At 40.9% G+C, this 27,089-nt stretch overlaps 1 protein-coding gene across 1 annotated transcript; it reads left to right on the forward strand.

The window, feature by feature from the left end:
* The first annotated feature begins 16,701 nt into the window (after positions 1–16,701).
* On the forward strand, positions 16,702–23,200 carry TRIM40 (tripartite motif containing 40). The gene is made up of 5 exons (XM_069073140.1): positions 16,702–17,046; positions 17,720–17,812; positions 19,519–19,743; positions 20,387–20,409; positions 22,963–23,200. The coding sequence occupies exons 1-5, from the start codon at positions 16,702–16,704 to the stop codon at positions 23,198–23,200; spliced, it is 924 nt and encodes a 307-aa protein (XP_068929241.1).
* Positions 23,201–27,089: the final 3,889 nt, after the last annotated feature.

Below are 27,089 nucleotides of genomic sequence, written 5' to 3' on the forward strand. Positions count from 1 at the left end.
TTCTGTTCCCTCCTTTGATTTCTGATGGGTGCAGAATAGTCTTGTGCTATCAGAATTTTCTTTCTTTTGTATTTGAAGATCTTTCCCCTGGTTACTTATAAAAATTGATGTTTGTCATTGGAGTTGTTCAATTTAACTACTGTGTTGGAGTTTGCAGCAGAGGTTTTTTTTTTTGGGGGGGGGGGGAAGTGATCTGTGAATTTTTTTCCCACCTTGTTTTCTGGTACCCTTAAGTGGTTAGGGGATGTCTCTTTTTTTTTTTCCATTGGCTCAAGTTTCCACCAACTGTGTTCTCCCTATTTTTGAGGAGTCCAGTGACTAGCACCCCACTTTGATTTAATCACTCAACATTGAATTATATTTTTACAAAGGGATATTTACTTCAATGATACAGCAAGAACAAACATACATTACATTTCTCCCAATACCTTGGGGAATAATTTCCCCTTATTCTTCCTCAGTCTCTTTTGGGAGTAAAGAAGGAAGGGAGGAATTAGGCTCACAGCTTAGCTCAGTTCCTACATATCATTAATTCCACTGAATTCAAGTCCAAAGCTGGCAATGCAGTTTTCTGCTGATCTGCCTGTTTCCAGACCATTATTCCTCAGGACATTTTTTCTGGGTTGACCTGGATTCCTGGACTCTAAGTTCCCTATAGCTCACCCTCCTGGACTGTTTTCTTTGACCCCTAGACCAGAAAAGAATTACTGAAAAAACTAAAGATCTAAATCCCTTTCTCAAATACATATAGTCATATAAGGAGAAAGGAGCAGTGAGGGGAGGCAGGGAAAGAAGGAACCTTACCCCTTACCATATGTTGTGAGTGAAGGAGTAGTCTTTATCCAAAGATGTGAATGCCACCAAAGCCACAGCTATTTCTAAGTCCAGTCATTTTAAAGATACCTACAATTCCAGTCATGCAGCCAATGGCTGCTCCAAACCATGTGGTAGGCCAATACAGAATTCCACACAAGCTCCACCTTTCCATTCTCCTGAATCTAATTCCTAGTTTTTCCTACATAGGTGACACCCTGTTAAGTGGTCTAGGGATGTGTCAAATCCTCATTACATAAAGATAAAGATACAAAGGCCCAGAGAAGGAAAGTAACTTGAGGTTATACAGGGTTATGCAGCTGAGATCTTAACCAGGGTCTTTGGACTCCAAATCCAGTACTTTTTTCACTTCATCTGAGAGCAAGCAGTCTGATTCTATTTGCTTCTGTCATTCTATAATTCTTTCCAAAGATTCTGTTCTATCTGGCAGCTGAGAGGAGGAGCCCCAACGCTTTCTCTTCTCCAAAAACAAACACTGCCACACACCTGAGCAGCCAAAGTTCATTTCCCCTAGCCCTTAAGGGGAAAAAAATTGAAGACAACAAGTTTCTTGAGGAGTTTTACTTTCTTGTTGACTCAGAATTTCCCCAAAAGGGTAGACATCATCTCTAGTTTATGATGTTTCCTTCCTTATTGTTCCATAGTCTTTGGAGCCTCTCTTTCAAGAGAACTTATCACCTAGGCACCAATTTACTGAGACTTGGAGCAAAAGAAAATCACCTGAATTTGTAGCAGCAGAGTTCAAGGTAGGATGATAGTAGGTACTTCTAAAAGAGAAAAAGCTGGGTGATGCTACAATGGATGAATGAGTGAGACTGGGAAATGTTTGAAGGTGAGGAAGGAACCCCCTTCCTTATCAAATGAGATGGTATTTGTAAAATGCTTAGCACAGTATTTGGTATATAGCAGGCTCTTAATAAATGACTATTCCATTGCTCTCTTCCCTCATCTCTCATTAGTCCTTTGTAATTAAGGAATTGTACAAGTTGACTTTGCCAGGGTGATTCTAAGCTGTGAAGAGTTAGTTGCCTCTTGCTTTCTCTGCTATGGGCTCTGAATCTTTTCCTCTCTTTCACAAAACGAGTTTATCAGAAAGATAGCTTCTTTCTTCTTCCTTTTAACTCTGGAAATCTATTCATGAGATAGAGAAAAAGGCTGACAAGGGAATAAAGTTATGTGGGACAACAGTTAATTCTCACCCCACCTGCTAATGGCAGAGACCCACAGCTTTGGTTATCTCCAAATAGTTGGTAATACCAAACCACAGAGAATCTAAACCAAGAGATAATAGTGTAATTTCTAATTGGTTATCTCCGAATAGTGGGTAATCCCAAACCACAAAGGATCTAAACCAAGAGATAATACAGTTATTTCTAATTGACTTTAAAATTCAGTCTCAAATTATTATTTGAGGTAGCATCTTAAATGACTGAAAAAAGCACTTAAGTGCTTACTATGTGGCAAGCAATGTGTTAAGCGCTAGAGACACAAATTAAAAAAAAAAAAAGATCAGTCCTTGTTCTCAAGGAACTCACATTCTAAGAGAAGTGGGGATGTAGGTGGAGTCAGGAAGAGATGTAGGGGAATGACACATAACAGAAAGTTCAGCTGCAGGGCAAATGACAAGTTCCAGAAATCCAAAGGGTGTAGCTGTGGCAAAGTCCAGGTACCTTATGTTGCATCAGAAGGTCATATTACTGTGCCAGGGTTATATGGTTTTGGCTAATGGTTATAGGAAGTATACACACACATATTATATATAATATATTTTTTGTATAGGAACTACATATTTTATGTGTGTATATATGATCCACTCCCCCTCAAAGTGACTGGGATGGTACCTCAATAGTAGGGAAGTTCAAAAGGGGGGTGAGTTTAGGGGCAAGGGGAAGAGAATTATTTCTATTTTGAACATGTTACTTGTAGGACATCCTGTTTAAAATGTGTGGGAACAAAAATCACCCCGAATGACTGATAGAGAATCTGAGGCAGAACTCTGAGCCAAAACACTTTATTAGAGGGACCTGACCCCTTCAATAAAGTTGACCTCAGACCTTCCTCACAATCTGAGATGCCCCCTCCTTCCAGAACCCTATTTTTATAGGGTTTGATACCTAGACATTCTAAAGTGCTTATAGAAAAAACATAATAATTCCATTGGTTGACATCTGACTCATAAGCTAAAATAAACAAAAATGGTGTGTCAGCAGGGTTACCAGTTCGGTGAAGCAAGAAAATATCACTACTGACCAGGTGGTCACAAGATGGCTGGGCTCCTCCTTAGGTTAGACAAGAGGAGATGGTACAAGCTATACATATGCTCCAAGAACATATTGGGAGGGACTTTCCGTACCATGCCACTACCCATGCTTTGTATTGTCATGGAATTTGAGTAAAACAGGATGGAGATATCCATGTCAGCTTTCTTGTGCAAGTAAACTCCATAGCTGGTAAACATTATATTAGAGTTTGAAGACTATTATAGGGCCCTTCTATTAGAATCTATATTCCTATGTAACTTATATAAAATATGGGAACAATATATTACTTATTCTCATACCTATTATTAGATAACTGACTAAATATGTATAACTAGATGAATATATTAAAATAATTACTAATAATCATTACACCATGTAGAATTATAGTGGATTAATAATGACTAGAGTTTGAGTAGGGATCCTCAATGAATCAACTTTCTCATTCTGCCTTTCGATCCACAGAAAGACCCCAGTCTTTCTTTGGATGGTTACAATCTAAAGGTAGTCCTCCACGGATCGCTCAAGACCAGTAGGGGGCAGTCCCCTTGCTAGGTTGACTAACCTCATTCAATTAAACAATAACTTATACTATACTAAATGTAATAATAAATGTCTGCGGTGATTCTCTCACTATCCAGAAATCACGAGGGACAGGTACATCTTAGTAAAACATGCCCTAGAAGATACATAAATCAGGGAGCCATAGGGCTTTTGTTCAAGGGCATCCACATAAGCATTGCTTGCCCTACACACAGGTTCTGGAAATCTCTTGATTTTGTGAAAACTATTCAAACAATTCTGACAAACAGTTACTCTCTTACAGAGATGAGGCAACACAAATAGTCTTAGAAGGCTGTAACATAGAGAGTAGCGGTAAATGAGGAATAGGTCCATAAACCAAAGGAAGTATCAGTCTCTGCTGTTGGTGGTGGAGCAAAAACCAAAGAAGGAGACTGAAAAGGAGAATTCAAAGTTCCAGCCACTGCGGGTTCAGGGACAGGCGGATTAGAAATCATACTGTGCTTCCCCGATAATAAGACACTGTCTTATTATTTTTTTTTGAAAGAAAAACACCAGAGGGCTTATTTTCAGGGGAGGGCTTATGTTGTCCTGCCTCAGCTCTCCTCCGCGGCACTGCTCTCAATGGCTCCAGCAAGCAAATCACTGGGGAAGAACAGGATGACACGCTCACTGCTGCAGCTCTGATTGGATGCAGCTCAGAGCGTGGCGTGCGTTTCACCCGGGGGGGGGGTGACAGTGCATACAGAGGGTACCATAATGTAGCGTGTAGCGCAGGGGATCACCTTCACTACAGTAGCAATCTCAATAGGGCTTATTTTCGGGGGAGGGCTTATTTTAGAGGAATCTTACACAGTAAGGGGAGGGCTTATTTTCAGGATAGGTCTTATTATCGGGGAAACACGGTATGTGGAGAGGATGATGATGATGAAAATCAGATGCTTACTGGAATAGTTGGTGGAGTATGTATGAGAGGGTGTTGATGGTAGAAGATTAGAGTTGAACACATGTTTATACGAGGTTTTGTTTTTCTTTCTTTCTCATTTGTGGGGGATAAGAGAAGAAAGAGGTGAAAAAGAAAGAATTTAGACCTGAAACTAGAGTAAAAGTGAATTAATTAAAAAAAAAGATGAGTCAATACATCTCATGAAGATTTTGTGATGCTCTGTAGAAAACACCACCCTAAGGCCTCCAAGGTGCATGCCCTATAGGTGGCACTTTTTTAGGCAACATGAAGCACAATTGAGGTGCTGAGTTATTGAACAATTGAGTTATTGAACAATTACTGATAAAGCTACATATGAGGCTATGGCTTCCTTGAAGCAGTCTTTAAAAAGTTCCTGCCAATTATCACAACACAGAGTCCCATAGCAATAACCCACAGCAAATCCACCATAAATTGCACAAAGAAGAAGCAATTTGTTGTGGAACCACTCTACAAACCCTATGGAAGTTCAGGGATTTTAACCGTTCCATTAGTAAGGTTATGTCCATTATAGATGACACTTGCAAAAGAAAAATGATGATTATACTACAGTTCTTTTTTTTTTTTTTGCTTTTTAGAGGGCAATTGGGGTTAAGTAACTTGCCCAAGATTACATGGCTAGTTTTTTTGTGTGGGTGTTAAGTGTCTGAGGCCGGAACCAAACTTGGGTCCTCCTGGCTCCAGAGCCGGCACTTTACTCATTGCGCCACCTAGCCGCCCCCTAATCCTACAAATTTTTAGAAATGTATTTTCCCAATTTCCCAAGAAGGCAGTCTAAAGAGAAAGGATTTGCAGCAAGATCATTTGTCAAATTAACAGGATTATGATAGAAGAATTCACTGGTTGAGTTTTTATAAGAAAACTCATTAGGGGTCAGGTTATACAAAGCAAATGAATCAGACAAATTTCTAGTCATAGTGGATTCAGTAATAGTTATGGGAAAATTATTGCCAGTATTATTATTGAAGGTTGTATTATAACCAAGAGGTTGCTCAGGCATACTCTTTAATGAAGCAATAGGAATATCTGGCCCTTGTGTGGGCCCTAGCAAGGATGTAATGAGTCCATCTCTTGGTAACTGTTTGGGGGAAAAAGAAAACTTAGTGCCTGTCATGCACAAACTACCTCCTCCTTGAAAAATTTGCATCTCCATGGATACATTACAGTAACACTAATAACCAGGGTTCTTTGTCAGAGGAAGAAGATGTTCTAGGATAGCAAAATGGAGATCCATCAATTTGCTTCCAGCATATTATGCTAGAATCATAAATAAGATTTCATCCTTTTCAACCTTACAGTTAGTGGGGTAGATACCTGTGCAAAGCAGAGGCATTGAGGCCACAATTCGCATTGGAATGCATGTCACAGGGAGGCCTGTGTCTCTGAGAAGCCTTTCTTTGTCCCCATTTCATGGTGAAAAACAGTAGGAATGTTGGGGTTACTAAATAGCAGTCAGTTTCTATCCATTGGGAAGGAAATAATGAAGATGCCTTTGCTTTCCTTGTATTAGGGCAGATATAATTTAAAGGGAAAATATCTCCATGGCAAGCATCAGGTAACAGCATTAAAAATACAACCATAGTATGACAGGGTCTTAGTCCATCTAATGCCATTGTGAAATACAAAAGCACAAAGTTAGTAAATGCTAAAATAATGAAAATCATCCGTACCCACTTGGTCAAAGGTGATTCTTTTACATCTAAAAGAGCCTTATTAAGAAAGACCTCATGAGGGGGGAAGGATAGGGGAGAGATAGGAAGAAAATCTGTTACTTAAAATCTTGTGGAAATGAATGTTGAAAACTAAAAATAAATTTTTAAAAATTATATTTAAAAAAATACATCAGAAGAATCCCCTAAAAGCATTGATCATAAAATGGTGTAGGTTTTACATGTAAACAAAGGATCCATGGGTCCTTCTCTCCTATCTTTATGGATGTTGGGATGATCAGAAGGAATCAAAATGGTCCCTTCCGGGAAGGTTTGATTCCATTGGTCTGATGAAAATTCTTGGTTTTTTTTCCAAAATTTTATTTTAGATTCAAATGCCAGAATACAAATAGAGAAAAGAAACAAAAATATATCATAAATTTAAATACAAAGGTAGAAATCAAAGCATGTCATGCATAGAAGAACAAAAGAGAGGATTCAAAATATTTAACAATAAATTTCCATTTCAAGAAAGCCTATATGGGGCAGCTAGGTGACGAAGTGAATAGAGCACCAGGCCTGGAGTCAGGAGGACCTGAGTTCAAATCTGGCCTCAGACACTTGACACTTACTAGCTGTGTGACCTTGGGCAAGTCACTTAACCCCAATTGCCTTGCCTTACACCTTCCAAAAATGAAAAAAAATTTTAAAATGAAAAAGCCTATATGATAAATAATACTTGTTGTGTTGAGAATTGTCCATCTTTTCTTTGCTCCCATTTGAGTTTTCTTTTGTTCTCTGTTGTGCACTTTTTTACTTAGTTCTTTTTGTCTCCCTCTCCCCACCTCCCCAAGGCCACAATAAAGTTTAGATACGTTTCTCCATAGCTATAGATATATACATACACATATACATAAAGACATATATATATAGACATATACATTCCCAAACCTATTCTACTCCTGATCTTTGTTTTTATGTATATGCATATCTCTTATTTCCTATCTTCCTGACTCCTCTACTTTACTTATACCCAATACTTTGTCCTCCTGGGACTAACTCCCTCCAAAGGTCCCTCTCCTATCCTTCCATAACCATAAATCTAAACACCCTTCTATACCCTATTACCTATTCTCTCATGCTCCCCTCTAAAGATGCCTCCCTTGTCCTCTCCCCCGTCTCTATGCCCCTACCATTTTATTTCTTCTGAATTTAAAAGACTTCTATACTCTTTTAAATATATACTTATTGTTCCTTCTTATACCCATTCCCAATAAAAGTAGGTTACCAGAACAACCAGCCCTCTTTTCCCATCTAATTCCTATGTATCAATTCCCTCTTGCACCTCATTCATTAAAATAACTACTCTTTTTAGTTGTTCCTAAATGGTTTTACTTTTTAAATTCATATCATGCTCAGGTTTTCCCCATTCTTTCCTATGAATTACCCTATTATTAATAAGAATCTTAGACATCAATTTTACATTTTACATATATAAAAAGTAAACAATTTGCCCTTATAGATCCCTTATAAACAGTCTTCGTTATGTACTTTATATTTATGTTGGTTCTCATATGTCAAATCATCTATTAAGTTCAGGATTTTTTTAAACAAAGTCTTGAAAATCTGAGAGTTTATCAAATGTCCATTTATTTTCATTCAGGATAATAGTTAACTTGGTAGGGTATGATATTTTTGGCTGAAGTCCCAGTTCTTTTGCTCTTTGATATGTTGTGTTCCAAGACCTACAGTCCTTTCATGTTTCTGCTGCTAGGTCTTGTGTAATTCTAATTGTGGCACCATAATATTTAAATTATTTTAATCTTGATGCTTTTAATATTTTTTCCTTGAGCTGGGGATTTCAGAATTTGACTATCATATTCCTATGAGTTTTCCTCATAGGATCTCTTTTGAGTAGTGATTGATGGGTTTTTTTCTATTTCTACTTTCCCTCTTGTTTACTTTTTTCTTTAATTTTTTAATTTTTTCTTTAATTTTTTAAATTATTTTTTCTTTAATTATTTCTTGTGTTATTGCATCAAGATTCTTTTTTTCATTACAACTTTCAGTTAGTCCAACAATTTTTATATTTTCTCTTCTTGATCTATTCTCCAAATCTGTTGTTTTTCTTATGATGTTTCACTTTTTCTTCTATTTTTTCATTATTCATATTTTGTTTAATCATTTCTTCATCTCTTATAATTTCACAGGTTTCACTTTGCCTAATTCTGGTTTTCAAGGTATCATTTTCTTCCTTAAGATTCTGAATTTCCTTTTCTAGTTAGTTGAATTTCCTTTCATACCCTTCTTGTTTTTCTTGGATTATTCTTATTTTCTTTTTTAGTTTTTTTCTCCATCTCTGTCATTTGATTTTTAAAGTCTTTTTTAAGGTCTTCTATAAATTCTTTTTGGGCAAGTGTCCATTTGACATTACTCTTTGAGGGTTTCTTTACTTCAATTTCCTTCTCTGAAGACGAACCCCAGTCATCTCTATTTCCATATTAGGTTTCTATAGTTGGATTCTTTCTCCTTTGCCTGTGCTTTTTGTGTGTGTGTATGGTTATATCTTATTTATTTGTAATCACTTCTAGCCCTGGGGTAGGGGGAACGGTGCCTCTTGCCCCAGATCTTCAGTTCTCCCCTCTAGCCTGAAACCAAGACCAAAACTCCAACTTCCTGTAAGTGCCCACAGCCAAAGGCTTTCTGTCCCACTGCTTCTGCACTCACAGGGTATGTCCTAGTTCCTTCTCACCCCGACCAGTCTTAGCAGCACAGCCAGGTCTGACGTTCCTGGTCAGCAGAGGTTCCCTCGATCTTCCCAGGCTCAAACACCCAACTCCCCTCGCTATCCAGGGAGTAGAAGTTCCATTGCTGGGCCCAAGACAGCCTCTCAAACCAGCCAAACCCATGGCTTGCTGCTTGTTGTTTACAAGGCTTGCTGCTTGAGGTTAAAATGAAACCTAGCCTGGAGGTGTTTACTCTTTGCAGGGACCAAACCTCATTCTGTGATTTTTCTTCTGATCTTCTCAAATTGTCCCAGGAGGACACAGTTATGCCCCTGTTCTTATTTATCTCCACCCATATTTTGTTCGCCCTAAGGTGCTATTTTAACTCTTTTGTTGGTAAAGATCTTTAGAGCTTGGGATTTTCTGACCTACTCTATCATCTTCCCAGAATCCTCTGAAAATTCTTAATGTAAATATAGTCACTAGGTTGAAAGTCATGGAAGGGAAAGTCCAGTGGCCCATTCTGTACCACAGCTCCTATTTGCTAAAGTTTCTTCAGTCTATGTTATAACTCCTGAATGTAGGAGGCAACAGAAGTATTTCCTCCAAGCAATGAGGTGTACACTAAAGAAAAGGGGTTTTATTTTATTAGAGGGCATCCAAAAAGCATTTCATAAGGAGAGATATGGCATTTTCCTCTTGGTCTACTTCTGAGATGGAACAGAGCCAAAGGCCATTTCAAATGAGTTTTAGGACACAGTTTTCCAATAAGGGATTTCAATTTCTTATTTATACACTCAACCTGACCAGAACTCTGGGGATGATATGGAGTGTAGAATATGGGAGAGATTCCAAGGTTAGAATACGTTTGGAAGAGGACTGAGTCAGTAAAGTGAACTCAGAGTGAAATCGGGCAGGTGGGCCATATCTGTGCACAATTTCTTTAAGCCACATTTTAGTAACAAAAACAACAGTGGCTTTGGAAGTAGGGAAAGCTTCTACCCAGTGGGTCAACTGATCAACTATAAGCAAGCAGTGTTTTAGATGTCATGCCTAGGGCATGTTTATAAAGTCTATAAAGTAAATGCTCAAAAGTGGTATAAGCAAGCAGATGGCCACAGAAGTTGAAGTCTTTGAGATATGTTGATTAAAGTCCAGAGAGGTGGAACAATGTTAAGTTATATGGGCAACAAGTAAAGTGATGCCAAGAGCAACCCACTCGTGCTTGATTGAATCAACTATTTCCTGTGTGCCACAATGATGCCGAGAATGAACTGAAAAACATTCCTGATGACAAAAACTCCAGGGGAGGAGTAGTTTACCTTCAGGAGTAACCCAGACTCCAGAGACCAGTTCTGCATTTTACTCTCCACTTCATCTTCATTGTAGGGAAGAGGATGCCAGTGAGTAACATCAGGGTTGTTTGAAGGCTTCTCTGAAGATGATGAAGAATCCCGAAGATGGAAAACAAGAGTAAAGGTCCTTCCATAGCTGCAGATTTGGCAGCTGCATCTATTCAAGCATTTTCAAGGGAAACGGGATCAGTTCCATAGTATAAGTAGCAATGCACAATATCAAGTACTCTGGGTGGTTTTATGGCAGAAAGAAGATCTCTAAGGTAGAACTGGCAATAACTTTTCCAGAGAAGTAAAAATTCCTCATTGTAACCACAACATCCCAATTGCATGCCATACTCCCAAAGTGTAATGAGAGTCATTGTATATTGTGACTTCTGTACCAATAGCAAGATGGCATCCCAATGGCATTCAGATGGGTGAGAATAATCCGTGTCAGTGGCCTGAGCATGGGGGGTGGGAAGGGAGTGGGGCTGCCCATTCTGCCCTGTGATCAGAGATAACTGCAGCTCTCATAAAACACTCTTCATCCTTCATAAAAAACGACCTTCATTCTTTGTAAAGGAGGAGCCTTCAATATAGAAGATCAAATCTGGATTGTTCAGAGGGACATCAGCAAGGTCACTGTGAGTCCAAGTCAGTCAGAGGCACAGTCATGTAAGGCTCACCTGAGGTAGGAAGGTCAGGGAGCAATGTTGCAGGGCTAAAGACAGAGCACCTCTTCATTGTAGCATTTTCCCTTCCAAGCAAAGTCATTTCATATCTGGCAAGCCTTTGATCAGAAAGGGCTTGGGTTCAGTGATGTAGCAGCAAAGCCTAAACCTCGTCAGGGCACTGAATAATTAGAGGATTTCCTGGAAGCCTTCTCCACTAAAAGATCAGTGGCTGAAACAGTGCCTAAGGCAGGATAGTGCATCAGCAGCTATGCTCTCCTGTTGAGTTACAGGGTGCATTCCCATGATTGTGTGAGATCACCTGAAGCCTCCCCACTTTGTTCATGCACAAAAAGAATGAAGGGAGTCTGGGAGTCCAAGAGCTGGAGTAGGCATCAATGCCTTTTTAAGTTCTGTGAGAGCAGTGAGATGCTCAGGATCAAGTTGCAGAAGCTCTGGAATTTATTCTTTAGTCAAAGCAACAGGAGATTTAGTTATTTCACCAAATGATGGGACCCACTGATAGCAGTATCCAACAGCTCCACATCCTGGGCACTGACAGCATTGAATCAGCTGTATGCACTTCTGGGAAATAGAAAGCAGATAGAACAAACCCAAGATACTCTATCTGAGGCTTATACCACCCTACCTTTGACCTGGAGACCTTGTGTCCACAGTGGTAGAACTGGAGGAGAAGATATCCCTCTGGCAGATATTAACAGTAAGTGAGGCCAGTAGAAGGTCAAAAATATACTATACTAAAAATGAGTCTGTGAAGACGATAGAATTTGCTGTGGAATTTGAGAGAACAGAGTAAGGGACTCAACATAGCCTTGAAACAAACTAGTTCATGTCCATCACTGATTATTCCAAGTAAATGCAAACAGGTATCTGGATTCTGGGCTTATAGGAATTCTAAAAAAAAAATGCAACACAGAGATCTATTACTGAAAAACAGGTGGCATCATGAGGAATATAAGAAACAATTGTGGTAGGGTTGGGCACCACAAGATGACCTGGAATAATATATGCATTAATGTAATGCCAAGCAAAGGCAACTTCCCAAAGGTTCAAAATACTAGCAAAGCCGCTCTCCATTTTATTCAGTGACAAATTAGGAACAGAGAAAATCAAAATACAGCATAATTCAAAATACAGCATTCACCAAGTGTAATTCAATGATTTACAAGTAATACTCCACCCCTGGCCAGTACATTCAGTCAATCACAAGTCCCTCTTCTCAAATGGAGATTAGTTTCCAATCATAAAAAAAGTACATTCGTTTGGTCAGTCACAGAGCACAAAAGAGTCAAAAGTTCCCCAGCCCTGGATCACAACTGAAAAGGCCATCTACTCCAGAGTTCCAACAAGCTTAAGTTCAGCATTTAATACCTAAAGAGAAGTCTTTTCTTCATCTTGACCCAAGGCAAGTTCTCAGCAATCTCTGTTCTTGGGGAGACAAAGCTTGGCAAGGCCACAAGATACAGTGCCAGTGTCCTCATTAATTCATTATCTGTCTGCAGAATAGTCCTAGGACCCCTGAAAACATTAGCAAAGCCCTCTTCTAGGATTTCTGTAAACATACAACAAGAAAATCCTTCTTCTGGGCTTCTGAATTAACAGCAGGGTTCCAGGACTTCTGCAACAACAGCACTGGCCTTCACCATGTTGAGCACTACTCCACCCTTCCCTCCCCCAACTGATCTGTGAGCAGGAATTTCAGCCTAGGGTAAAATCCCTGCCAGATATTTCTCCATTCTCTCTCCTGCTCCCCCCCCCCATATTCCATATTCTCCATTCTTCCCTGTGGCCTGCCCCTCCCACCAGATATTCCCCATCTCCGTCCATTCTAGGTTCCCTGTCCCTCAACCTAGGGTAAACTTCAAGCGCTGGAAATTCAAAAATACACTGTCAAATCACTGATTGTAATCCCAGCTTATGTAACCTGACTCACTTTAAAAACTGGCACATTGTCCATGCCAACTCACTGTCTGATCTGGGTATGTGACCCCAGCAGTCCCACGGCAATAAAATCCACTTCCAAATTTTACTCTTGGGGATCTTTTATCTCACTCCTTTCAGCTCAACAACCAGTGGACGAATCTGGCAAAACAACATCAAAACAGACAGACGAAGTACCAGCATTACAGCCATGTCTCCTCAGTCTTTGGCAGCTCCAGGTGGCAGCTCTCAAAAGTCCTGGGAAGCTCGAACTGGCCCTCAGGAATCCTCTCTCTCTCACTCTGCCTCCGCGATGCTGCTTCCAAAAAACTCTTCTGCCTCTCTTCCTCTGCTTGTCCTCTCCAAATCCACAGCACCAGCTCCTCCCCGTTCAGCCCTCTCTTTTCACGTCAACATGTCCATCCCACAAGTGGGATCCACAAGCTCTGGGTTTTAACACTCAATGGGAAAATCAAGCCAATACAGGGGGATCTTTTAAATTCCATTACTATTACAATTAATGACACGTAAATATTGAACAAACCACAAACAGGTTTTCCATCAGGACCTGGTTTAAGTTTCTTAACTGGCAGTATAAGAATGTTACAGGAGATGTTCATGAAAACACAATTCCTGGGGACAGCTAGGTGGTGCAGTGAATAGAGCCTGGAGTCAGGAGGACCTGAGTTCAAATTTGACCTCAGACACTTAACACTTACTAGCTGAGTGATCTTGGGCAAGTCACTTAACCCTGAGTACCCTGCCTTCCACCCTCCAAAGAGAAAAAAAAACACAATTCTTTGCACTATTAAGGAACTAATAATAGGGGCAATTCCTTCAATGGCTTCCCTTGTCAGGGGATACTGAGGCACTGAAGATGGCGGCCCCACTTTAGTCGCAATAGTAACCAGGACCGCTGATTTTCAAAAGATCCACATCAGTGGAAGAGGCAGCCCACAAAGAACTTGGGATATCAGAAAAAAATATTAGGGCTATTAGAACAATCATGTTGAACTAATGCTGCAGGAAACAGGGAGAAGAGGTCGTCATTTTTAAAAAATCAGTAAGTACAACAGTAAATAATGGGAACAAAGAGGCTAGAATATCTAGCACTTGCAGAGTTAGTTATCTGGAAGATATGAAATAGTGGTGTTAAGTTTACACAAAAGATCTCTTCCCAACAAGTCAGCAGGTACAGTAGATATCCATAAAAAGGAAAGGCAATAGAGACAGGAAGCCCACTATCACCTTTTGTGGGGATAAGAGGGGGGCTTCCCATGGTGTTCCCTCTATTCCCATTATTTGAGTAGATGGCATAATGGCGCAGTCAAAGCTTGGTCTCTTTACTAAAGCTGAATGAGTGGCTCCAGTATCAAGACAAACATGTGAAACACCTGAAATTGTCAGAACTCTGCTCAGATCTCCAGCGAGGGAAGAGGCAGAGGCAGGGATAACAGGTGCAAGGATATTAGAACATTATTCCCTGTCTCTCTCCCACAGCTTCATGTACAGAAGCCTTCCTGTTGTTCATACCCTCTGCCATTTTGTTGCTGGGTTCTTCTGTGTCCATTAGTCACCTCAACTTGATTTAAAGGCTATCTGAACCTATTCTTCCTTGGAGGAAGATAATCTTGCCTCTGAGCCCAATTTGGGTCCCATCCTTGTGTTCTAGTAACCCAGGAACCCCTCAGGTCCTGCCTTTTTACAAAACAATCTCTGGCATAGTTCAATATATAGAGGTGTAGGAATCAGCTGAAGAGTTCAAATGATAATATATAGAAAAACAAGGAACCAGAACAGAGTCTTTGGAAATATGCTCAGTTAATGGTTATGATATGGATGAAGGCCCAGCAAAGGAGACTGAGGAACGGTTGGATAGGTAGAAGAACCAAAAGAGGGTTAGGTCATGAAAAACTAAAGAGGAGAGAGCATTTGGGAAAAAAAGTGATTGATGGTGTAAGATGTTTTAGAGATATCAAGGAAGATCAGGGTTGAAAAAAGGCCAGTAGATTTAGAAATTAAGAGATCTTTTGTAACTCTCGAGAGTGTATTTTCAGGTCAAGGTCTCAGGAAATTTTTCAAGAAAATGAAAGGAAAAGAAGTAGAGGCATTGAGGATAGATGACTTTTTCAAGGAATTTAGCTGAGAAAGGGAAGGAGATTTAAAAGATGATAGCTCAGGGATGGAAGGATCACGCTAGGTTTTGGGGGGTGTTGAGGATGGAGAATATATGGATATTTTATTTTTTCAGGAAGGAAGAAAAAGCCAATAGGCAGGGAGAAATTAAATATTAGGAAGAGGCTGAGAATGACAGTGGTAGCAGTTTGCTAGAGAAGACAGGAGGGAACAGGAATGAAAGTATATATAGAAAGATGGGCCTCATCAAGGGGAAAGCCTACCTCTTCATCAGAGAATGGAGTGAAGAAGGAGATGGAGGGTGCAGGTGTCAGAGAAATGTGAAATGAGGAAAGAAGAGAGAGTTCTTGGTGAATGCCCCAAATTTTTCAGTAAAGCATTTATGATATGAAGTCCTTAGCTGGGAGGATGAGGGACTACCAAGGGAGACTGGAAGAGAGAAAAAGAAGTTGGAATAGTGCTTAGAACAGTGCCTGGAACACAGCAGGTGTTTCACGCAAATGCATTTATTGTTTAGTCATTTCAGTCTTGTATGACTTTGTGACCCCATTTGGAATTTTCTTGGCAAAGATACTAGAGTTGTCTGCCATTTCCTTCTCCAGCTTACTTTGCAAATGAGGAAACTGAGACAAACAGGGTTAAGTGATTAGGTCAGGGTCACGTGGCTAGAAAGTGTCTGAGACTGGATTTTAACTCACAGAGATGAGTCTTCCTGACTCTAGACCTGGCACTGTATTCACTGCACCACCTAGCTAACTAACCCTCACACATTTCTTGTTGACTGCATAACTACCGTGGTGAGAAGGATAGAGAATCTATTAGGGAGAAGTAACAACAACAAAAGAAGTGTTGCTTTGAAGCAATGAGAGAACGGGAGACATTATACAACAGATTTAAAAAGGAGTCAATCAGCATTTTTTGCATTACTCCTTCCAGCTCTGTTTAGTAGCACATGAACAAGAGCAAAGGAAGCAGATGGTGAGGCTAATCCAGGTTGGGATTTGGCAAGGAACGATCATCAAAAGTATAAGGGGAAAATGGATTTAAGAGAAGGAGATATTGACAAGTTGAACTGAGAGTCAAGACTAGGAAGGAAAGAGAGGGGTGGCATCATGGGGGTCTGGCCTTCAAACTTTGTGGCAACCATAAGCTGGCATCTCCCCTCCCCACCTTCAATACTAACAAACCCAACACCATTTGCTAGATGAATAAAGGAGCCCCCATCATAGGATGAACTCCAAAGCCAAACACGTTTTTAAAATTATTTACTATCTTTATATTATCTTTCCCACTGCTTCTTCCTGTCTATTGGTTGATAAGAAAGAAAGAATGGTATGATGTGGTATCAGATAAGGAGCAGTAGACCGGAATTAAAAGACCTGGGTTTGAATGTGAGTTCTATGTATCTACTAACTGTTTGTACTGTTTGAGGCTGGTTTTCAAAACCTCAATTTCCTTTACCACATCTTACCACATGGGTTTGTTCTAAGGAATGCATTTTGGAAACCTGAAAGATCTCTAGAGCTTTAAAGCTCTATCTATATGTATGCTAATATTATCCTCATTAATTGAAGTTGGGGAGCCAGATCTAATTCATTCTCGAGGAAACAGAGGGCAGAGAGACTACAACAGAATTTCAGCCATGGACCCGCAACTGCCAAGCAGCCCCAAGAAAGAACTCTGTCCCATCTGTCAAGAACATCTGAGGGAGCCAGTGAGCACTGACTGTGGGCACTTCTTCTGCAAAGTTTGCCTCATCCAACAAGCTAAAAAAAGCTCAGATGGGGACATCCTGAACTGTTCTGTTTGTCGGAAACCCTGGTCTCCGAACATTCTAGGGGCGGGCTACTCCTGTGAGGACCACCAAAAATTAGTGAGCTGGTTTTGTGAAGAAAAACAACTCTTCCTGTGTTCTCAGTGCCGCACTTCTCCTGAACACCGAACTCACCAAGACCTACGAGTTGATATAGCCATCTTCCACTACAAGGTAAAGCCATAAGAACTAACAATCTGACTTTCTGAGCCATTACCCTCCCCTGCACCCTTTTTAGAGCATGAGGTATTCTTAGTCCCTCAAGTCATTCTTACTTCTATCATTTCTGTTATTTCTTCCAATCTCCTCCTAATCAGGATATTCTTCCTTGAATCGAACTTAATTCTTTCATGCTATACTGTCCATGAAGGAGAGAGAAAATGCATGCCTCCTTCCCTTGAGCTCTAGTCCATTTTCACCTACATGTAAAAAGAGCTAGGAGATAATAATAGTTCAAATATATATAATGTGTGTTAATATTCACAAAGCAGTTTCCTCAGTCTCAGAGGAGGAGCAAGAGCAGTGTATTTGGAATCAGAAAGTCTAGGTTAAAACACCAACTTTGTCATTTATTATCTATGTGACCTTTGTCAAATCACTCTCTCCCTCTCTCCCAGGCAGTTAATTTCCTCCTCTTAAAATGAAAGGGTTGGATTAGATGACCCTCAGGGTCTCTTCTAGCTTTAACTTCCATAATACAATGTGATAATTCTCCTTGAATGGATTTTCAAGAGGTGACTGACTAAAAAATTGGAAGATTGGGGTTCAGAAGGTTGACACTGAACTCCTTCATTTGAGTAGATGTACCATTCCCCTAATAATTACAAAGAAGTGTCTCTCTCCTCAGCAGCGGATCCAACGAAAAGTCAGGAAGCTCCAAAAGTTCATAGAGGAACCTCGGCACCTTCCTGAGGAAAAGCAAAAACTCCATACTCTGCTGGTAGGTGCCTTAATAAGAACCTTCTCTTATGTACATGAGCTTACTTCTTAGGGCATTGACTTTGCATGTAAATGTATTTCTTTGAACATGAGGGTGTGTATTATTGTGTAGGAGGAGAGGAAATCTGTGCCAGTGTTCATGTTTTGTGATTTCCATGTGTCTCTCTACCATCAGTCAATAAGCATTAATGAAGAACCTACTATGTGTCAGGCACTGGAAATACAAAAAAAAAAAGACAGTTTCTGCTCTAAGGAGCTCACAATCTAATAAAGAAACACCACACATAAAAAGGAGCTGAAAAGCAGGAAGGGGATACCTTGTGAAGGGGCAAGTACAACCAGTGGGAAATGATGATGGGAGAGAGATGGATACATAGTACATTCATAGGGGTAATGTTACCCTGTTTTACAGATAAAGAACTTGAGACTAAGAGAATTAAGTTACTTGCTAATGTTTACAGAAAGGAGATAAAAGACAGGTGGCATGGGTTCAGCCCATGTCTCTCTCAGGAACAAACATAAGGTAATTAGAGCTGACATTATATATGAAATGGGGACTAGGCCTGTGATTTCATTGATACAGGAAATTTTCAAATGGGGAAACCCTCCACTAATGCAGGTGAGCACCTTATCTCAAATCAACAAGCACTTATGAAATGCCTACTGTGTGCCAAGCACTGTGCTAAACACTAAGGATACAAAAAAAAGGAAAAGACAGTTGCTGTCCTCAAGGAGCTCATAGTTTAATGGAAGAGACAACTTGCAAACTATGTACAAGCAAGACATATACAGGATACACTAGAGACAAAGGAAAGCTCCAACATTAAGGGGGATGGGGAAAGGTTTCCTGTAGAAGATAAGAATGTGGGGCGGCCAGGTAGCACAGCGAGTAAGAGCCCCAGCTCCAGTGTCGGGATGACCTGGGATCAAATCCGGGCTCAGATACTCAGCACCACACCCAGAAATAACTGGCCATGTAAACTTGAGCAAGTTACTTAACCCCAATTGCTTAAAAAAAAAAAAAGAAAGAAGAAGATAAGAATGTAACTGGTACTTAAAGGAAGCCAGGCAAGCTAGGAAGTAGAGATAAGTAGGGACAGCATTGTGGGCATGGGGACAACCAGTGGAAATGCCCAGAATTGGAAGATCCAGGGCCTTGTACAAGGAAGAGAAAGAAAGCCAGGGTCTTTGGATTGTAAAGTATATGGCAGAAGTAAGATGTAAGAGATGGGAAAGGTGGGGGGGGGAGGGCCAGACTTGCCAAGAATTACACCAAGAAAGAGTTGGTGCCAAACTAAGACTTGGACCCAAGTTTCCCTGTGCTGTTCATATACAATAATGTACTACATCACCTGACATTTATTCAGCACTGTATTCAATTTGTCTCATTTCATTCTCATAGTAACCCTGTGAGACCAGCAGGGCTGGTATCTCCATTTCATACAAATGAGGAAGATACATGTCACAGAACTGAAGTGACCACACAAGGACACTTCACTGATTCCAAACCCATTATTTTTGCAAGTGAACAATAGCTGCCTGATGCAACTGTCCCAGAGGAGTGATGGTGAGGCTAGGGGAGCTGTCCTCTTCCTTGGCTCTCTCTCCATTACCAATTCAGATTCTTGATAGTTGCTTTGTCTCCTCCCTTCCAGGGATGAAAGATGAACTCATTTTGCTGTCTTTACTTATTTTCTTTTTCTGCAGAAACAAATAGACTCAGAAAAGGATAGACTGAAGGCTATATTGGAGAAACAACAGACTGGGGGACAGTTGGGCTCTCCCCTTCAGCAGTGGCTGGACAGGCTGAATAGCATCTCAGAAGAGGTAAAAGAACTCCAAGACAAAATCTCTGAGGCAGAAACTCATCTGAGTGACCTGGTCACTGAATTGGAGGAGGCATCTAAGGCACTGAACATCACCTTGCTAAAGGTCAATAGCTTGCCTACAAATTAGGAACTTCTTTCTATCTCCTTTTTGTTTCTAAGAGGTGTGTGATTCTCCCCACTTAGAGTGAAACTGGAACTCAGAAGTGGCCCTGTGACTTCACCAAGATCACACGGCTTATGTGTGGTATAAGAGCAGAATGGGACAAGAAGGAAAAAAGGAAATAAGGAAAAGAAAAGGCATTTATTGAGCACCTGCTCTGTACCAGGCACTGTGCTTTATAAATATTATCTCTTTTGATCCTCACAACAACCATGGGAAATAGTTATCATTGTTTTCATTTTATAGTTGCGGAAACTGAGGCAGACAGACCTTAAAGGATTTGCCAAGGGGCACACAGCTAGTAGGTGTCTGAGGTCCAATTTGAACTCAGGTCTTCCTCATTCCAGACCCATCACTCTCCCCACTGTGCCACCTACCTGCCTCTTCTCCTCATAGCTCAGTGAGGAGGCTGGCCATGTCCTGTATCCCTCAGTCTGGAGAGGTAATCCCTGAGTCAGATGGTGTAGGGATAGAAATGACCATGTCCTATGTTCCTAAGGATATAGAGGTAACCCTTGGGTGGGATGGTAGAATGGACATAATGCCTGCAACTGAGTTTCTGTTATGTTTCTCTTTTTTCTCCTAGAATGTCAGAGATTTATTAAGCAAGTATGGAACTTCATCTTCTCTCTATCCCTTTTCCTTTGGACACATACACAATCATTCATTAAACACATGCAGAAAAACACACAAACATACAGATATATGGACAGACACACAGGCATATAATAATAAGCATAGAGACACACAATTCAAGCACAATTTGCATGTGGATCACAGGCCCCCACCAATGTGATTACCTCTACTAGTCAGTCAGTCAAAGAACACAAACAGTTTACAGCTATGACATTTAATGAAATAACATAGAAAAACAAGTAGTAATAAAACATAAACCTGGAGTACATTCTCCCACAAATACATACATCATCAGTAGAAAGGGTGGACACACGACAGACTTGTATAGAGGGGTATATAGATACATACTGAACATATTGGATAAAAATGCAAGTATGAAGAGGGATGACTCATGTCTCTTACACATTAGGACCACTGATGTCTTCTGGTAATGCCGATGATCCTCTCCTGACAAATTTCTTCCCCACCCCAAGTTTTTCATGTAGTATGTACTCTCTTCTGCATGCTTAATCTCTGCCAGTCTCCACTGGGTATTACTTCCTGCTGGTCTCTTGTGGTTGCTGCTCAGTGTTTCTCTGCTGGTCCCATGGCTGCCATTGTTTGCTGCCAGAGACAATTCCATTGGGCATGAATGAGTTGGTGGAGTTTCTCTTCTCCTAGCTTCTAACTTCAGCTCAAGTTCTTAGCTGAGATTCTATCTCTTCCTTAAGAGTATGAGAGGCCTCTGGTATTTCTTTTCTAATTTTAAGTCCATGGGTTTTGCAAGGAATGGGGAGATAGATGCTAATGCTCTTTCAGAAATGCAAACACTCTTACCTATCCAGTCATTAGACAGAAACAGAGCAATGGGAATGGGAATCTTCCCAGAATAAGAGGAAAAAACTTTTCCTGCTATTTTTTTCTGAAGCAGTATTCTGTGTTTATTAGAGACACTTCTAGGCCTAGAAGAAGCTTTCTTCTCCAAGATTTTCCTTACCCCAGGATCCAAAATCTCTGATACATAGAGCCCCCAGGATCCAAAATCTCTGATACATAGAGCCCAACTCCCTAGTGACCTCATATTTAATTCTTTTTTTTTTTGAAACTGTATTTCCTAGCCACTGTGGTTTGAATGTCTGTTATAAACTCTAGCTGAGCATAGTTGCATGTGCCTGTAATCCTAGCTAATGGGGAGGTTGAGGCTGGTTAGATATATTGAGCTCAGGCATTCTGACCTGCAGTCAGCTATGCTGATCAAGGGTCCATATGAAGTTCATATTAATATGGTGAGCCCCTCAGAGAGTGGGAAGGGGCACAAGGTTGCCTAAGGAGGAGCAAAAACAGAGCAGGTGAAATCTCCTGTGCTGATCAATAGTGGGATCAGGCCCATGAGTACCACCTTCTTTTCTAGTCTGGTAGAGATGGAGAGATCCAGTCTTTCAAATGAAAAATAAAATGCTCTCTAGTTTAGAGCTAGAAAGTCTTTATGACTCCCTGGTTAATTTCCTGTAGTTAAATTAAGCTAACCACTATTAATATAAATCTAGATTCTTCTAGTGAACTACCTAAGGATCTGGGGTTCAGGGTCACCCCTAGTTCTCAATTCTAAAACTTTTTCTATACCTCAAAAAGTTTTAGGAAGGGAGAAAGCATGGAGAACAAAGTTAAATTGAGGGGGAAAGATAATTACTTATCCCTTACACAACTGCATTTATGGATGAGCACCAACAGAGCTTTTTCAGTCTTTGAGCTTCCCTTACTCATATTCTTGAACAATTTCCTCCCATGTTATGGAGCATGCAATTTATTCTTTTTTTTAAGTAGTAAAGATTTTATTCTCAAATCCTAAGAGTTATATTACTTTTGGGGGTTTATTTAAGTAGGTACCATTAGAGTTATTTCCAAATTCAAACTTGGTAGAAAAAATTTAACCCTGTTCTGTATTTTAAGGAATCAGGACTGTAAAGTTTTGCCTAAATACAACAACTAGAGCTAAGGACTTACCAAGGAAAGGGCTCTCCATCCATTTCTCCCTCTCCCTCTGGGGCCACTGAAATTCTCTCAGATGCTCCAAACTGGAGACTGGTGCCTCCATACTCAGCAAGAGGAAGGAGTGGGGGGAGTGGGTCGCTGTCAGGGAGACCTCTTCACCAGCCTAGAATGGAGACATGCAGTTTATTCTTTATCTACACTACACTACTATATAAAAGATATGGCTTGTTGTTATTATTCAGTCGTTTCAGTTGTGTCAGATTCTTTGTGACCCCATTTGGTGTTTTCTTGGCAAAGATTCTGGAATGGTTTGCCATTTCCTTCTCCAGATCATTTTACAGATGAAGAAACTGAGGATTAAGTGACTTGCCCAGGGTCAGAGGGTCAGTTAGGGTCTGAGGTAGGTTTTTAATTCAGGTCTTCCTGACTCTAGGCTCAGAATTTTATCCACTATGCTACCTAGCTGTCCCAAAAGGTGGGGTAGCCATCAATAAACAGTATAACCCAACACACACACACATACACATACACACCAAGAATTTTCTCTCTTTCTAGGAGTGTTCCAGAAAAACTACAATACCCAAAGGCCTATTCTTCTGTGTTAGAGAAGAAAGTAAGAAAATTGCTTCAGCAGACATCCTCAGTGCAAGCACCCAGCCTGTCTGTGAACACCCCTACTTCAGAATTGTGTGGCTCTCCTCTACACTCCCCCTCAACCAACTTCCAGGGCTGGACTGATTCTTCCTTGGCACTAGCTCCTGAGCCTGCCCCTACTTCCCTCCTTGATTCCTGACCCACTTACACTTGGCCTATGACAATAAGTTCCTCCTTAGACTCCTTTCTCCTTAAAGCTGTGACTCCTACCTACAGAGACTGAGATTGCATATGTCTTCAGGGTGATCTTAACTACTTTTCCTAATGCTAAGAAAATAATAGTGGCTACCAGTTACTCCCACCACCAACCCCCATGGGATTTAGTCTCTGGGAACCCCCTTGAATCTTCCCACTTGATGAGGCATTTGCCTGAGACCTTAAATAAGCCTTTCATTATTGCTAGAACCAAATCTGTCACTCTTAACCTAGCCTAGCCCTCCCTTGTCCAGCTGCTTCCCACCCTTGATCCTATCAAATTATCTATATTCAAATCTGTTACCCTTAAACTAGCCTAGCCATCCATTCTCTGTCATCTCGGGTAGTCTTTAGCTATTTCCCACCCTTAATCCCATTCCTGGAGTCTGATTTTAAGATCCTCCTTAGCCTCAAGATCCTCCCCCAAACCCTGCTCTAGACCACCCCCTAGATCCCGCCCATAATCTTTCTGTATATAAGATCCATTTTGCTTCCATGAAGGGCTGAGATTCAGTCTAGTGAAGACTCAGTCTTTCACATTGTTCTGGCCCTCTTGTCAATACAAGCATCACAAATACTTAGACTCCTTAAGAATGTACCTATTATGGTGAATCTTTAATAAACTTTGCTTTGCTTTGGCTGAGAGAAGGCTTGAGTCAAATTCATTCGGCAGGGCCTGATGTGTTGGCATTTTGACCCCTAAACCCCAAACCTCAACATATGGTTCCCTGACATGAAAGCATTGCTAATCTCAAATTCTTCTCCAGTCAAGACTGGAAGGTATGTAAGCCTCCCCCTATCCCTATCCCTTTCTTCCTCTTCAAATACCTTGGAGGTGCTTTTTGGGCCTGACCTCTCAGGTCCCATTAGGTCAGACAGCCAGGAGGCTGTCTCATACTTAACCTGAAGATCTCAGGTTCTCAGTCCAGTGGTTGTGTTGCAGGCCATTGACCTGGGCACAACTTCTGAAGCATGGAGGACAAAGACAGATGTCCCATCCGGAAGTATAAGCCCGATTTTTTAAATTCTCTCAGCACTAGGGAATTGGGAAAATTTCAGGTACATTTTTGTGGGGGTGTTTTTTGTCTTGTTTTGTTTGTTTTTTGAGGCTTACTCCCAGATCTTCCTTTATGGAGGAAGGGCCTTCCAGCCCTTACCCCTATAATCCTTTTCAATTCCCAAAAGTTCACCTTTGGGTTGTCTTTTACAACATTGGGAAAATTTTAGTTTCTCTAAAGAATTTAAAAAGGGAAGTAGCTGTGATGGGATATAGGCTCTGGCAAACCCCTTGAACTCTGATAGAATCTTCCCATTTGATGAGGTATTTGCCTAAGGCCATAAACCTTTCATTATAGCTAGGCCCAAAACTCTTACTCTTACTAGGCTAGCCCTCCAGTGTCCATCTACTTCCCACCCTTGATCCTATCAAAATATCTATACCCAAATCTGTTACCCTTAAAGTAGCCTAGCCCTCCATTGTCTGTCATCTCCAGGTAGCCTTCAGCTATTTCCCACCCTTAATCTCATTGCTGGAGTCCTACCTTGTTTGACTCCTCCTCAAGACCATACCCAAACTCCTCTTCTAGTCCACCCCTAGATCCCTCCCACAGTCTTTCTGTATATAAGATGTATCTTGCCTCTATGAAGATGCCAAGAATTCAATCTAGTGTAGACTCATTCTGTGTCAGATTATTCTGGCCTGCTTGTCAATACAAGTTTCACATATACTTAGGTTCCTTAAGAGTCTACCCATTACAGCAACTCTTTAATAAATTTTGCTTTACTTTGGCTGAGAGAAGACTTAAGTCGAATTCATTTGGCAGGACCGGGCGTGTTGATATTTTGGGATCTTGAGCACCCCTAATCTAAATCTTAAACCTCAACAGCTGGATAATGGATGACCATGTGTAGCAGCAAGCACCCTGGCGTCCTCAGGGTTTGCCGCCACCACAGGTTCTTGGATCTGCTTTGTTAAAGGAAAGCAACTCAAAATGGGTTAACAAGCTTACTTTAATCAGTCAGACATATATCATTTACCTTGTTCAGGGGAAAAAGGTCAGCACCCCGAACTTCAAAGTATACAGGCAAAATTATCAAGACAGAAACAGATCAAGTAGACAGATTTCCAAACTGTCCAACCATTACATCCATACCAAATCAGCATCTGGGTTTTTCAAAGGGGGGGGGGGGGGGGGAGAGGGGGGCCTGGACAATGGCTTCCCAGAATACAGATCAAATCACAGAACACTTCTCAAAGTGAGCCCCCAAAACAAAGCTACACATCAGGGCTTATATAGCTTTCTCCTGGCTCAGAGAATGTAACAACCTTATTGACTCACTGGCCAATCAAGAAGTATCTACTGAAAAACAAGCCTCCCACCCCAGGCTTCAGGTGCACTTTTGCCTAGGGGCAGGGAAGATCTTCCAAATTTGCATTCCCATTACACCATGCTAGGTTAAGAGTAACAGATCTGGGCCTAGCAATAATGAAAGGTTTATGGTCTCAGGCAAATGCTTCCATCAAGTGGGAAGATTCAAGGGGGTTCCCAGAGCCTAAATCCCATCACCCCACCAGCTTGGAAATGGGGAAGTCCTGTTATACCATATCTTGATTAATTCGAGCAAGACCTGAGTAATAATTTTAGAATGGATCCTTTATTAAAAGGCCATGTTGGCTGATCAGGCCACATCGTGGGCTGAGCAGGCACCACCCCAAATCTCAGGTACAGCAATACGGTATGCAGGTGAGCTGAGGGAGGGGTACCTGAGGACGGGGCAGGGGAGGATAGGGGATGGGGAAAACCAGGCACAACAGTCCTAGCTGCTTACAGCAGACATTAGTGGCATATAATGTAGAGAGGAGCACTAAATTTGAGGTTGGGGACCTTAGTTATAGCAGGGGTGATCATGGAAAGCTTTGATTAATTTTGTTGACCTCCCCCCAGGGTCCCACCAAATAAAATTATGACCACAGAGCCTTTTTAGTTAGATAGAAGCACCTCCCCCACCCCCCTTAAAAGTACAACATGCATAATTGGCACCTTTCTGGAAAGACATAGTAAATTCCTTATTGGTCTTTAGTGACTAGAATGCTCTCCTGAGGATTGACAGAGGCTCAGGAAAGTAGATATATGTGAGAAGAGCCCCTCTCTGTCTATGACCTGTGAAAGATCCAAGGAAAAAATGCTCCAACTCATCCTTAAGAAACTCTTTCTAGCACTTTCTCTACCTTCCAGCAAGGGAAAAGGGGATTTCTCTCCTCTACCTGAATTGGCCTTGGCATCTTTCCCCATAAATACATGACAGTGAGTAATGACCCCCAAAAAGAGACATTTCCAGCCTTGATGGTTACCGTGTGAATTAAGAGCTCTTGATTCATGCATCAGAGAACCAGAGAGAGTCTCTACCAGCTCATTGTCCAAGGAAGAATGCCATTTCCAGGATGATCCCGCACCTAAAGGACTATCAAAAGTCATGATTGACCTGGCCAGAAATATGAACCTTGATAATCCTCCATAAAAATTGTTATAAGTTGTTAGGACAATGCAGGTTTGTGACTAAATGTCAAATAATTGTTCAGCAATCTCACAAAGGGTCTTTCCCTTCCAGGAGTAGTATATGAGCATAATGGACTATCTGTTATGGTTTGGGTTGTTTTTTTTGTTTGCTGTTTTTTTATTTGTTTATGTGTGCTTGTGAGTTCTTTGCATTTCATGTAGCTTCTGTGGTAAAGGAAATAAAACATTGTCCTATGCTTGATAACTGTACTGTATATTGAGTGTTTTTGTGGGAAAAGACCTTGTTACTAGTGATTAGGGAAACCTTATACATGT

This window comes from Petaurus breviceps, unplaced genomic scaffold, assembly GCF_028583685.1.
Source record: "Petaurus breviceps papuanus isolate PSGF00001 unplaced genomic scaffold, PetGlider_PUasm1.0 90865, whole genome shotgun sequence".
Taxonomy (NCBI): domain Eukaryota; kingdom Metazoa; phylum Chordata; class Mammalia; order Diprotodontia; family Petauridae; genus Petaurus; species Petaurus breviceps.

What these genes read in the sequence shown, in the direction of transcription:
- TRIM40 (XM_069073140.1), top strand. Translation starts at nt 16,702, where the DNA reads ATGGACCCGCAACTGCCAAGCAGCCCCAAGAAAGAACTCTGTCCCATC. An exon ending in TAGCCATCTTCCACTACAAG is followed by an intron (nt 17,047 to 17,719) that starts GTAAAGCCATAA and finishes CTCTCTCCTCAG; the next exon opens with CAGCGGATCCAACGAAAAGT. An exon ending in TGAACATCACCTTGCTAAAG is followed by an intron (nt 19,744 to 20,386) that starts GTCAATAGCTTG and finishes TTTTTCTCCTAG; the next exon opens with AATGTCAGAGATTTATTAAG.